This window comes from Temnothorax curvispinosus, unplaced genomic scaffold, assembly GCF_003070985.1.
Source record: "Temnothorax curvispinosus isolate PA1 unplaced genomic scaffold, ASM307098v1 QBEX01002451.1, whole genome shotgun sequence".
NCBI classification, from domain to species: Eukaryota; Metazoa; Arthropoda; class Insecta; order Hymenoptera; family Formicidae; genus Temnothorax; species Temnothorax curvispinosus.
Genome location: NW_020212231.1, coordinates 246480 through 260381, shown reverse-complemented (window position 1 = coordinate 260381; position 13902 = coordinate 246480). Strand labels below are relative to the sequence as shown.

At 34.0% G+C, this 13902-nt stretch overlaps 3 protein-coding genes across 3 annotated transcripts in view; 1 reads left to right on the top strand and 2 right to left on the bottom strand.

Moving 5' to 3' along the window:
* The first annotated feature begins 741 nt into the window (after window positions 1-741).
* LOC112451696 (enhancer of mRNA-decapping protein 4) lies at window positions 742-7302 on the top strand. Its single transcript, XM_025011496.1, has 9 exons — window positions 742-964; window positions 1105-1173; window positions 2476-2681; window positions 2807-3186; window positions 3271-3539; window positions 3618-5266; window positions 5354-5561; window positions 5654-5944; window positions 6059-7302. The coding sequence occupies exons 1-9, from the start codon at window positions 954-956 to the stop codon at window positions 6246-6248; spliced, it is 3273 nt and encodes a 1090-aa protein (XP_024867264.1). The 5' UTR covers window positions 742-953; the 3' UTR covers window positions 6249-7302.
* A 920-nt stretch (window positions 7303-8222) lies between these two features.
* On the bottom strand, window positions 8223-9946 carry LOC112451694 (rRNA-processing protein UTP23 homolog). Its single transcript, XM_025011493.1, has 3 exons — window positions 9736-9946; window positions 9400-9632; window positions 8223-8722 (listed from the first exon to the last, which is right to left on the bottom strand). The coding sequence occupies exons 1-3, from the start codon at window positions 9853-9855 to the stop codon at window positions 8311-8313; spliced, it is 765 nt and encodes a 254-aa protein (XP_024867261.1). The 5' UTR covers window positions 9856-9946; the 3' UTR covers window positions 8223-8310.
* A 905-nt stretch (window positions 9947-10851) lies between these two features.
* Window positions 10852-13902, bottom strand: part of LOC112451686 (ribonucleoside-diphosphate reductase large subunit-like) — a 3735-nt gene continuing 684 nt past the window's right edge. Inside the window, 9 exon segments of the mRNA XM_025011478.1 lie at window positions 10852-11158; window positions 11225-11410; window positions 11528-11848; window positions 11935-12122; window positions 12400-12788; window positions 12869-13031; window positions 13108-13409; window positions 13479-13848; window positions 13851-13902. The exon segment at window positions 13851-13902 is cut by the window's right edge and continues 126 nt beyond it. Of these exon segments, the coding sequence (XP_024867246.1) occupies window positions 11105-11158; window positions 11225-11410; window positions 11528-11848; window positions 11935-12122; window positions 12400-12788; window positions 12869-13031; window positions 13108-13409; window positions 13479-13848; window positions 13851-13902 (2025 nt within the window). The 3' untranslated portion in view covers window positions 10852-11104.

Below are 13902 nucleotides of genomic sequence, written 5' to 3'. Positions count from 1 at the left end.
TCGACGACGACGTTGCTCGTGCGCTCACACACGCGATACCCACACACGACCGCCATTACATGGCGCTGACGATTCGACATTTCAAATTTTGAACGCGCGGGCTTTGTCGACGGGGCAACTGCTTGCGTCCCCAAAATCACGTCTCGTCTTCTTCTTCGTCTTTAAGTTTTTTTATTGGCACCAAGTGGAATGTAGGGGCCGGTATCACAGTCTCCGATTAACGTGATCCTCCGATTAAACTCACTCTTCGTCTCTTTCTAGGGGGACAGTTAGAAAGAGATGCAGAGTGAGTTTAATCGGAGGATCACGTTAATCGGAGACTGTGATATCGGCCCTAATCGATCACAACAGGTTTGCATCATCGCATCACGTTTCATTTGACTTATTACGTTGCGATTGATAATAGCAGCACAGGGATATGGTAAAAAAAACTGCGCAACGATACCGAAACTGCCGTTATGGAGAGATTAGAGAATCCCCGTGCACGTATTTGACTTACGTTGCGATTGATGATAGCAGATCGACTCGCGACAGTCGCGGCGTTTTGGCAACTGGCACTCGGTAGTCTCGGTGTTAATTCTTCCACTGGATCGACCAATCGAAAGGTTCCGTTGAATTGGCCAATCCGGCGCCGACCAACCGGACGCGCGAATAAAACTGAATACCAGCGGCAGATATTTCGAGTCTCGATTCTCGAGAGTCTCGAGCTCTCGAGTGTCTCGACGGGGATTGCCCGCACTGACGTCCACTTCGCAAGTCGCACCACTTCGCACGTATATACGTACTGACAAGTGGGTGATGGCCGCCTGACGTTTCACTTTCGTTGGAATTTACCGAATTGATCTCGCGTGTGCGTGCCTCGAGATCGTTACGGGGCCGGTGATGAGCGCGCGGCTGCTCGACTAGATCCATTCGATCCCGAACGAGCGGCACGCCGAGGAACGACAGCATTTATGCCCGAAAGGTGAGAGAGAGCGAGAAAGATAGAGCGATCCCCCCGTAATGCCGATATCGTGCAGGCCAGCGGCACCGCCGGCTGGGGTTAGGAATCGTCCGCCCGTCGACCCGGGGACCGTGCAGATCTGTAAATTCGTTGTTTTGCAGGGACACGGCTGGCGACATGAGCAAGTCCGGGGAAGGCAATCTGAGGCATCTCCACTTTCAGCAGACAGTGTAAGTTCTCCGAGAGAGCTTTAGAGCTTTTAGAGCCATACAGGTGTAGAGTCATGTCGCACCCCTAAAAACTTCTGCCAACGTAGATTAACTTTAATCTCGATTTAAAATTCTTATGTCCATCGCTACTATGTAGATTAACTTTAATCTCTACTTACTTTTTATCTCTTTCTAATTCCTATGTCCATTTCTACCATGGAGATTAACTTTAATCTCGGTTTAACTAACTTTTTATCTCTTTCTAATTCTTATGTCCATTTCTACCATGTAGATTAATTTTAATCTCGTTTAACTTGCTTTTTATCTCTTTCTAATTTTTACTGTCCATTTCAACCATGTAGATTAACTTTAATCTCGGTTTAACTTGCTTTTCATCTCTTTCTAATTCTTACGTTCATCTCTACTAATGTGGATTAACTTCAATGTTGGTTTAACTTATTTTTTATCTTTTTTTAGTTCTAGGAATTATGCCCATTTCTACCAATGTAGATTAACTTCTAATCTCGGCTTTACTTACTTTCTATCTTTTTCTAACTTTTAGAACTAGGAAAAGATGACAGGTAAATTAAACCAAGATCAAAATTAACCTGCGTTGATAGAAATGGACATTATAGAACGAGATAAAAAGTAAGTTAAACCAAGGTTAAAGTTAATTTGTATTGATAGAAATGGACATAAGAATTAGAAAAAGATAAGTGACAAAAATGAAAATATTGTAATAGCCACTTTTCATCAAACTTTCAAAAGGATAAGCGAGATGTTAAAAAAAAGAGCGATTTAAAAATTCAAAAGTTCTTAATATTCGTTAAATCATAAAAAATATGATCAATATATGGATCAGATAATATAAATGATCTATCCTTTTATCTTTGTGTCTGCTTGTGTAAAACTAGGAGATGAATAGCTTAATTGAAACAAATTACTTGTTTAATCCTAAAAAATTTATGTAAATCTATATTGAATAAGCATTCTTTTACTTAAGTTAAGTAGTAAGTGCTTTACACTTGAGTAGTAAGTGCTTTTAAATTTTTGAACTATCCTTGGAACTCTGAAAGATTGAGATACATGATTAATTATATTTTAATCAAATATTATGGTTTCATCTTTCTATAAATAAATTTCAGTTTTCTCCAAAATAATTTTCCACATAAACATGCTTAGCATTTCTTTATCAATATATTTTTTCTTGCATTACCCGTTTGATTTCTTTTTTCTTTATATTGGAAGAAAGATATAAATAAATATGACATGTAGGTTTCAATTTGTATAAAAATCCTTATATGTAGCGTTCCATTTCTACAGGGAGTTTACTGGACGGGAGGATCAACATTCAGTTGAATTGTGTAGCACAAATGTGACCATTATCCCTTCTCCTGGTGATCACGATCATGGTAGTTCTAAAGTAAAGTTGAAGAACATTGTTGATTTCACATGGGATCATCATCTTTATACCGGCCAGTTGTTGGCCGTTCATGTATCTGGAAAATATTTAGCCTATGGTTTAAAAGGTAATATTTGATAAAATTGAGATTTGTTGTTTGCAATGTTTATTTTTTTGCAAATTGAAATTGCTTTATATATATATAAGCGATTTAAGTCATACTTCTATTTAGATAAATTTTCTATCTTTTAGTCAGTGCCGGTGGTGGGGTAATTCGTGTTGTATACAAGGAATTAGAACATAGAGCTCTGCTACGAGGAATGCGTGGTGCTATTCAAGATCTTGCGTTCGCCCATGTTTCAAATGCAATTCTTGCGTGTATCGATTATACAGGATCACTTTTTATACACACAATTGAACCTACGCCGTCTGAATTATTATGTAGTTTAGTATTACAAGTAGACGCGGAAGACGTTTCTCCAACTAGTCACCGAGTGATCTGGTGTCCGTACATCCCAGAGGATGATGCCTCTGACGGAGACGAAGTATCAAAATTATTAGTCCTAACTCGTGGTTCCAAGGTTGAATTGTGGTCGGTTGCGACAATAGCGTCAAGATTTAGATCAGTAGAGGTATATGAACATATACTTCCATAATTTTTATTACATACGGAGCATAGGCAATGAATAATTCTCAATTGTTTTTTGCCAAATCAGGCAACAGATCCAAGTATTAAAGAAACTGGTGGCATGATGGAAATTGATCAACACTCAGGAACTATTGTTGAAGCCACACTTAGTCCAGATGGCACCGCATTAGCAACTGCTAGTACAGATGGAGAAGTGAAATTCTTTCAAGTCTTCCTTCATAATAATTCTCACAACGGCCAACCGCAACCACGTTGTTTACATCAATGGAGGCCTCATGGAGGACGACCCATTTCTTGCCTATTTTTCCTTGATGATCATAAAAATTATCAGCCTGAGTGAGTATTTTGGAAATATCAATTCGACATTTATATTGAGTAAACTCAACATAATTAAGGGAAATATCTATTTTTCAGTGTTCAATTTTGGAGATTTGCTGTGACGGGGTGTGACAATAATTCAGAACTAAAAGTATGGTCATGCGAATTGTGGACTTGTTTACAAACAATCAAATTTGCTCCAAATCCTTCTACGGGCAAAGTGCCGGTACTAAAAGCGGGCTTAGATCTTAGTGCTGGATATCTATTTCTATCAGACATATATAATAAAATTTTATATGTACTAAGTCTTTCAAAAGACAAAGGTGAGGCGCTAGCATGCATAAGCACGGTATCAGAGTTTCTCCTGCCATATCCAATTCTAAGTTTTGGAATTGTCGAGGCCGATCAACGTAAAATACGGTCGACCGGCGAATCACTGGAAGATCTATGTGAAGAGATCGAAGAGAACGATGAACAACTTGTCATTTATATGTATCTAGTCCAACCAAAGTCGTTACAAGAGTGTCACATTGCCTTTAAACCTGCCTCACAAGGAAGTGGCAATTATCTTATAGGTACACGTACTCACGATTCGCTGGATTATTCTGAAGATATGCCAGATATGGGAACCGCTGCTCACAATGGCATGTCCGAAGAGAATTGTGAGGGAGAACGATCTTTATCTACCACAACCGAAACGATAATTAATCATAGTGGTGGTGGCTTAAACTTAATGACGCCTGATGCATTCAGTTCGCCTGCAAAAAAAGAGAACAACGAATTGGAGTCTGATCCCGAAAGTCCAGATTTGAGGAAAGTCTTGTCTAGTAGTCCTATTGCACAAGCGGTACAAGCTTTGAACGCATCTGACCCGCCACTCGTGAAAAACGAGATAGAAGAGCAAACTCCTGCCAGTTGCGGTAGCAGTCCATCTAGAGAAGTAAGAGAAATTTTGTCTCTTTCTAAACCAGATGAAGAAACTGATATCGATGGCAAGCCGGAAACGAAAACGAACGCTGATGAGGATTGGTCTAATATCCCAATGGTCCTGCTTAAGGACGTTAGTGTGCATGCGATGCAAGAGTCGGAAGAATTTCCCGAAGATGATGAGAATAATGTTCAAAGGCAGAAGATGAAAGATGAACCGAAGACGTCTCTTCCTACCGATGATCCTGGAACATTATGGCGAACAAACAACGACATCAATAATCTCGAAATAAACAACAAATTGAAATCTATTTTAGAGATAGTTCAGGATCAGTGTCAAGAGTTAAAAGAATTACGCGCAGAAGTTACTAGATTGCAACAAGAATCGCCAGTAACTACGCAAATAGAATCCGCATTGACGAGAATGTCTCAACAGCATAATGCAAGCTTGGAACAAACTCTATATGATCAAATGACTCGTCAACATGAATTTCTAAACACATTTGAGACAACGATCAAAGACAAGATTGAAAGTACCTTGCCGCGTACAGTCGAAGATACGATAAAGCCTTTGAAGCATCAAATGAGATTAGACGCAAATCAAATGGACGAACATTTTCAGAAAAATATATCTGAATTGATAAGCAGTTCTCATGTAAAAGATACCTTATCTTTGACAGCTGCAAATGCAGCTAAACCAGCTCTGGATGCTGCTTTTAAGGAAGCATTCACAACTGTCCTTTTACCTAATATGGAAAAAATTTGCCAAATTATGTTTAAGCAAATCCAGGAAGCTTTTATTAAAGGTACTCGCGAATGTAAGTAATTTATTCTGTCAACATCATTAAAACACAATTAAATATTTATGTATATATAACGTACTTACATAACATTTTCTTTTATAGATCTACAACATGTCGATACAATCATCGATAAACAGTATCAACGTCATAATGAGCAGCTAAGCGAAATGTTATCAACATTGGTACGCGAAGAAATGCAAGCTGAATTGAATAGAGTTTTGACGACGATACAAGATGGTACTATTCGAACAATTCGTGATTCCATACGAGAGAATCTGAATCAGCAACTTACAGAAATTTCTAGTGCGCGGTAAGGAACTTGTTGTAAATTTTAAATTTAATACCACCATAGATACTATCAGATAGATATCATTAAAATACCCTTTTTCTCGAAACCTATAGGTCAAGAGCTACAACACCTGCTATACCTGTAACCGCTGTAGCTGATGCTCAAGCGCGTGTCATGTCCCTCCTTCAAAGAGGTCAACTGAACGCAGCTTTTCAACAAGCTCTGAGTGCAAGTGATTTAGGATTGGTAGTACTAGTGTGTGAGAAAACAGAACCTTCGAGAGTATTTTCGTGTAATGGAGCCCCAGGACAAGCCTCAAGATGCATTTTGCAGCAACCTGTTATTCTTTCTCTCGTACAGCAATTATCTGCTGATTTAGGGCACCGTACAGAATTAAAACACAGGTATTTATTAACTATTTTTTAAATTTATGTTTAGGTTGTATAATATAAAAATAGACATTTGTACCATTTGCAGATATTACAAGATATTTTAAATAAAAATTACCTTCTTTTTAGATGGCTGGAGGAAGCAATATTGAATTTGGATCCAAGTGATCCAGTAACACGAGAACATATGGGCACGGTGCTAATGACTCTACAAAATCAAATAGCTACGTTTGTAGCGAGTAATCCGAATCATCGATCGACGCGCCGCATGAAAATGCTCGCTATGGCTACACGTGCACTATTAAATCAACATCCTTGACCATCACGTTTGTGAGATTACTCAAATATATGATATAAGATTTTTTATGTTCTGTTTAAAGACTACTTTTGTCTAAAAGCAATATTAACAGAAGTCGTGTTTAAGACGCAGTAATTTTCATATAGAATATAAAACAGATATAGGTATGTGTGAAACCATTAGCACTCACACTACTTTAACAAACATTCAGATTCATTTAATTTTATTTAAGAGATAGATCTTTTTTTACATGCTTAAAGTTTTGTTGAAATTTTTTAAATTTATGTAATTTTTACATAAGCTATATCTGATTTAATTCTAAAGTGAAAAAAAAACGTTTTAAGTTGAGCGTAATATTGATTTGATGATAGATTAGTACTAGAAAATGGTCAGTGCTAATGCTGAAAAAAAATATTTTTTTCGTTCCATACTGTTTAAGTTTTGCATGAACAGTGTTACATCCTACATGTGTGACGACTAAAAATAAATTTTCACTTGTAAGTTAATAATAAAAATTACAATATTTCTTCAAATTTTATAACCTTATAAACATAGTGCATGTATTTCATGACATTACATTTAATCATACTTGTATGAAAGATCCGTCTGTAAAGATTTTTATTAAAACATCTAACTTTGAAAGCTTTTGGTTTAATAATTGTTTAGAAACATAATTTTTTGACAGAGAAAGATTCTATTTTTGTGACTAGCGATTTGTGAACTAGGAAAAGTCTATATCGGGAAATAAATAATAATACGCTACATGATAATTGTAATATTCAACTGAATGAGGTAAAGTTGGAATTATTTTACTTCTATGATCAAGTTCAAATATTTGTACCTAATAGAAAGATTACGTTGTTTAACTATATGTAGTGGTAGATCTACTTATAAGCTTGAAAATTATAGGACCTTGATATGCCAAAGAGCCCTCATACGTCAAGGTCGTGTCTTGAATAAATTAGAATATCTTCAGCTTTTTAACTTCAAATTTTCTATGTTAAATTTCTCGTTTTTTTCATTGCAACAATTAGTTTTTTTTTAATGTCATTCACGCTTAATTTTATGTATGTATACATACACATAAAAAATATCTATATATATATTTATAAATATATATAATATATTATATATACATATATATATATATATATATATATATATATTTATATTTATATATACATATGTGTGGGTAATAAATTTATATGTATACATTTTTAAGAGTTCTAACTTTTATATGAACTTTATTAAAATATATAAATATTCGTTATATTAATAAGTTAAATTTTTCTTGAGAACTAGAAATATTATCCTCCGAGAATATAGATCTGCCACTATTCAACTCTGATTATCTTATAAATGTATACTTATGATAATATAGTTTTACACATTGTCTGAAAGTTCTTAAACAAAGGCTGTAAATAATACTGTGCCACCTACAGCAAAAAGTTTATTTTCCAACATTTTTATACTTTCGATATGTAGAAGTTCCTAATTCCAGATTCATGTGTTCAACTGTATGTTAAGATATTCTAGGAAAATAACATTATACAACGTTATTTAATATCGTACTGAAGGATGTAATATACACTTTTTTCTGAAGTAAGAGTTTTTTGTTACTTATTTTCGTTAGTCACTATATTTTCTTATTTAAATGATATCAATCTTAATTTAAAACAGCGCACCTCATTATTTTTTCGTTAATAAAAGCAAACATTGTAAATTATTTTTATTAAATAAGAAACATTTCAGTCATTTAAAACTAAAGTTTTTATTAATACTATAGCTATAGAATTATGAAAGATTCTTTTATAGAAATACTAAACATTTCATGTTTAACATGACCATAAGAACTATGATATATCTAAATACTTGAAGCTTATTAAAACTTTATATACATCTATATATATTAAAGTATTTTAAGTACTTTATTATTTTTATTTCTCAACAAAAAATATTAATTCAATGTGCCAAAAAGTACTTTGTTCTCTCAAATCCCGTTTTTTAACGATTTTATTTTTATATTATATTCACAGAATACATGTTTACAATTTGCACATTCAAATTTTACATACATACAATTCTATGTCCTACATTCACTCTTCAGTTCTGTTAGTAAAGCCTCTTTAACGTGTGACGCTATTTTAATTTTTCTTTTCCTGACTTTACCAGACTTTGTACCACTTTTGTTCAATATTATTGTTTCCGGTTTTTTCTTTTTCTTCAAACAGCTAAGTGGATTTGGTCCTCCCTTTTTCCTCTTCTTCATTTTACTCTCCTTCTCTTCTAATCCTGCTTGCTTTCGCAATACCTTTACATTTTCTTTCTCCCATATAGTCATTCCTAAACCTTTCTTCGTAGCTTCAGCGTGTTTGCGACTTGCCTCTGAAGGAGAGTATAGAGTGGGTGCTTTTCCATGCAAATAAATTACAGGAACTCCTGGAATTATCCTCAACTTATCCTGAAGCTCACGATCTTGCGTTGCAACGATATATCTGTAACAAGGACAGTTTTATAAAAAAAAAATTACTTTTTTTTTATTATATAATGAATATTATTCTTGATGCTTATATGTCAAATCATTTGTTTATTAGCATTATATGTTTAAAACGGTATATAAACTTAAAATAACGAAAATAAGAGATAATCTTTTGTATATATCAGCTGAATGTGAGATTCTCTTGAAAAATGTGACAAACTCATTGAAATAAGAATAAAAAATATTCTTAATACTCTTATTCCAAAATAAACAGTTTGGTTTACAATACATTTGATATACAATAGAAGAAAACTCTTATTTCTTTATTACTGGATTTTGAACACACATTAAACCTTCTAAGGACAGTTTTCTAAACCTAGATGTTTCAACATAAAAACTCGAGAGCACACAAATAACTGTTGTCCGCACATTGATTATGGTAAACGAACATGAAAGATTCACGTGCGTTTAGTTCACAAAAACGATTATCGTTTTGTCATTTCATTGACAGATTTGAATTTTATATTTTTAGGGAATATGGAAATATCCAAGGTCGATATTCATAGTCAGATCTTGTATATAAGATCTGACTATGAATACTGGCCTAAGATTTAAACAATATAACATAAAAATTGAAAAATTGATTTTCTTACTCTCTTGGGTACCGTCAGACAATGCATATAGATAATGTACCTTGCACTATTGTCTTTCCCTATCATAGATTGTAAACATTTTGAGCCGCTTATTGGTTTCTTCTCATGTCCACATCGGTGTACAGCGTACTGCTTCACTATTTGCGTGGCGCCGTTAACTGTTGAAGAGAATACACCAAGTTTCTCAGTTTCCGAGATGATGCACGCCGTTGTCAGCAGCTTTATCTCGGATTGGAAGTACTTTGCAAGCTGTTCCTGTATGTTGAATTTGTTCTGCAAAGTATAATAAGGTACAAATATGATGGATAAGGTAAACTGAACGTTGTGAAAATTGATAACAAACAGAAAGATAATAATAAAAAGATGTATAACTAACCTGTAATGCCGCAAATGCAAATGTGCCGTCAATGAGGATTTGAAATGGTTGACGAAACTTGTAATTGTTTACATAAAATCCAAGAATTTTTCGAGCTTTCTTGGTTCGTGAGGTCTTCATTTTAAAGATAGCTTCAATAAAATTATGTTTACAAGATTAGACATCTGAGCTAACCTAATAACTCTTGCTCCTCGTCAAGACAGGTGTAGCATTGCGCAATGGCGGCCGAAGAATAAGACAGCCAATCAAATTTTAGTCCGAAACATCGCGCCACATTCAAATGTAGCATTAGTCAAGGTCCGTGACAAGAATGCAAACAAAATTAAAAAATTTGTTAATATAATACGAAAACTCATAAATCAATAAAAATATGTAATACATAATAAATTGATGATAAAGAACAATTTTTACATTGATTAATAAGTAGTAAAGGAAGATTAAATACGGCGAATAAGGAATTGAAAAACATTATTAATGAGGAAGTATACAGAAATGATTTAACTTGTATTGCAAACTGTAAGAACAATTTTCCCGACACTATCTTATATATTTAAAATCGTCTTGAGTTTATTATAAGATGCTATAGTAATAAAACAGCCCTTACAGCGTCTTTAGGTGAACCTTTCTATAATTTAACATTTAAGATTGGACTTGTATACCGTGAATACTGTTCTAAAGTTATAGTAATGTCTAATTTATAATACAAAAGAAAGTGTAAGAGTGTAGAGGAGATATTATGGTAAAATTAATAATTATATAATTAAAGGAACGCATTCTTCCAGAATGTTTTTTTATTTTACATGTTTCTACATTTTTCTTATTGCTTATCTTATAATTTTTTTTTACTTTTTTCTTAAGAATATTATTTTTTACGAATTTCAAAATAAAAAATACAATTTTCATATTTTGTTAAAAAAAATCTTCACTTTTATTTTAACCCGTTGTGGTCACATGGGGTCCACTGGACCCCAGGGTTTTTTTTTTTTTTTTTGTATACTATTTTGAGAGTAAAACGTACAAAGTTTTTTTACTCTATCTAAAAAAATTTTGATAAATATTTTTGTGAAAACAGTCAAATTTCTCGAAAAAAAAATTTTTTTTCTCGCGTTTTTTCAACATAAAAAAATTTTTTAAATTATTGGATTATCAAGAGGAAGTCATAAATTAATTCCAGTTCAAGGTTTGAGTCGATACATCAAAAAAGAACGCAAATGGAAACTGTTGTGGGGTCCATTGGACCCCGTGTGACCACTACGTTATTTTTAGGAGGTGTGACCACAACGGGTTAATGTGGATTTCTGCACTCTGTTATTACTTTGTTTTTGGATATACATTTTGTATTTGAACAAAACGTTTAATTTTATCTTGTCTATGTCATGTTATCGCTGTTACTTACGAGACGGTACACGCTAGATTTCAAACCCTGCAAATAAAAATACATATTTAACATTAAATTTATATGCCATCTCAAAATACACTTTAAACTTACGACATTCCAAGCATAATAATGTACGGATGTAAGCTTGTCTAACGGATCAACCATGTGAATATTTAAACATTGCGACTGATCGATAAAACGTCCACGAGAAGCTGCCATATCAAAAATAGTCTGTTGTGGCATTTCCCAAACCGTTTTGTAAAGCTGCTTTAAATCATCGGGCATGTCTTCAATGTTCTGCAAACGAGAAAGCCAGTTTACTTATAAAACGTACATTATATCTATTTCGTAAATATTTATGTAATATAATAAAATCACATTATAACGTAGTTAAATTAAATAATGAATATTTACTTGTATAGATCCGCCATTATTAATGATTTTATTACACATGTTCTCATCCCAAAGATCCCTCTCAACCAGATCTTGTAGCAAATGTGGTTTGACAACCGGATACTGTTTTGATAATGCATATATCTTATATATGTTGCTCGTGTACGGCTCGACTGATATGTTGGTTTCCAACATTTGTGCCATAAACGGAACATACATTTGCGCTATTAACAAAGAATTGCGCACTCCATGATTGGCAATTTTTGCCTTTAAAATATCCCAATCCCATAAATTTGTTGGTTTTTCCTTGTTTTCCATATCCCACATTTCGTACTGGAGGATCTATAAAAAAAATTTGCATGTTTTAGATGTAAATAACTTCCAACAAATTAGCAGATAATAGAATAATGATTTTCGTGATTACTTACACCTTTACTGATTGGACTGCCCTCATATGACTCGTAAGGGCCTTTCTCCATAGCTATCTCACAACTAGCTTCTAGAGCGCCATAATAAAGAGTCTCAAAAATTTGGACGTTGAGTTCACTAGCTTCTTTGCTTTCAAACGGATATCTCATTAAAATAAACGCATCCGCTAATCCTTGTACACCAATACCTAAAGTTTTAAAAATAAGTTAAAGAAAAAGCAATGCGCACACGAAAAAAAAAGTTATATCAACAGCATCAGTGTTATTGAGATAAAATTAATTAATGTAACATCAATATTAATGAAACATCAGATAATTGTTTTAATAATTTAAATATCTGGTCCAATAATATCCAATTGAATTAACTATTTATGCTTGTGGCAGCCCGTGACGCCGACATTTAATTGAAGCAACTTCATTTTTTCCCGTACATATAGTATGTGAATTACGTTGCAAATAGCTTACCGATAGATCTATGTTTATTAGACGACAATTTTGCCTCTGGGAGAGGATAAAAATTGACGTCAATCATTTTATCCAAATTGTGGGTGACGATTTTCACCACTTCCTTAAGTTTATAAAAGTCGAAAGTTCTCTTAGTAGAATTCACGAACATGTTGACAGCGATTGAAGCTGTATTACACGTGGCAACTTCATCGGAACTTGAATATTGGACTATTTCGGTAGAGAAACTACCGCATTTAATTGTACCCAAATTCTGATGATTTGTTTTGCGATTACAATGATCTTTATAAACTATATATGGCACTCCTGTCTCAAATTGTATCTGAGTGATGAGAAGCCACAACTCCCTAGCCTTAACTTGTCTTCGAAAACGTCCTTCCTTTTCATATCTAAAAATATGAAAAAACATACATTTCATTCATAAATTATATAAACTCCATGTAGTTTTAAATATTGGAAATATAATGACCTAGTATACAGTTTTTCAAATTCATCACCCCACGCTTCAACTAATCCAGGGCATTCATGTGGGCACATTAGGCTCCAATCCTTATTATGAAAAACACGTTTCATGAATAAATCTGGAGTCCACAATCCGTAGCACATACCTTTAGCCCTCAATTGCTCTTCGCCTATAATTGTTTAGAAATATATTTATATGTGTTCCTTTATCAAGAGATGAAAAAGATAACAGTAGAAGATAATAACCAATACTCCTTTTCAGATCTAAGAACTCATAAATATCGGCATGCCATGGTTCTAAATATACAGTAATCGGTCCTTCATTTTTGCCATTTTTGGAGACAGTCGCAATGGACGTATTGTACGCTTTTAACATAGGCACCAATCCGTTTGATACGCCTCCTGTGCCTCTTATAGGCGTGTTCTTTGCTCGAATGCAATGCACATTGAATCCTATCTCGCCATTATGATGACAAAGAACGGCAAATCTTTCTAACGTATCCAAAATTCCATCAATGCTATCGCTAGACATTGTCAATGAGAATGAGCTGTAAAAATATCGTTTATTTAATAACACGTTACACCGCGCCCAATGGATCATTAGTGAAAGCAATTACCTAGCCATTTGTTGCGTAACAGTACATGCGGCATCTATCGTTTGTGCAGCGTGTACAAAATATTGTTTAGACATAAAATTGTAAGTTTCAATAACTTTATCGATATCTTCGCCGTAAATACCTACAGCAACTCGCATCAACATGTGCTGCGGTCGTTCGACGACCTTTCCATTCAGTTTCACCAAGTGATTGCTCTCAAGCATTTTAAACGTGGAATAAGTATAATTAAAATCTCTATCATATACTATCGCGGAATTCAATTTCTCTGCGTTGCTCTGGATAATTTTATAATATTCCTCGCTGATTATAGGCAGGCGTTGATTTGTGACTGAGTTTTTCGCATGATACAAATCAGCTATCACCTCTGTAAGATATTATGAGATATTAATAACAAATTATACATTAGCAAACATGGGCTGTGGTC

What these genes read in the sequence shown, in the direction of transcription:
- LOC112451696 (XM_025011496.1), top strand. An exon ending in CAAGATTTAGATCAGTAGAG is followed by an intron (nt 3,187 to 3,270) that starts GTATATGAACAT and finishes TTGCCAAATCAG; the next exon opens with GCAACAGATCCAAGTATTAA. An exon ending in CGTACAGAATTAAAACACAG is followed by an intron (nt 5,945 to 6,058) that starts GTATTTATTAAC and finishes CCTTCTTTTTAG; the next exon opens with ATGGCTGGAGGAAGCAATAT.
- LOC112451694 (XM_025011493.1), bottom strand. Translation starts at nt 9,855, where the DNA reads ATGAAGACCTCACGAACCAAGAAAGCTCGAAAAATTCTTGGATTTTAT. An exon ending in TTGCATTTGCGGCATTACAG is followed by an intron (nt 9,633 to 9,735) that starts GTTAGTTATACA and finishes TATACTTTGCAG; the next exon opens with AACAAATTCAACATACAGGA. An exon ending in GGGAAAGACAATAGTGCAAG is followed by an intron (nt 8,723 to 9,399) that starts GTACATTATCTA and finishes TCCTTGTTACAG; the next exon opens with ATATATCGTTGCAACGCAAG.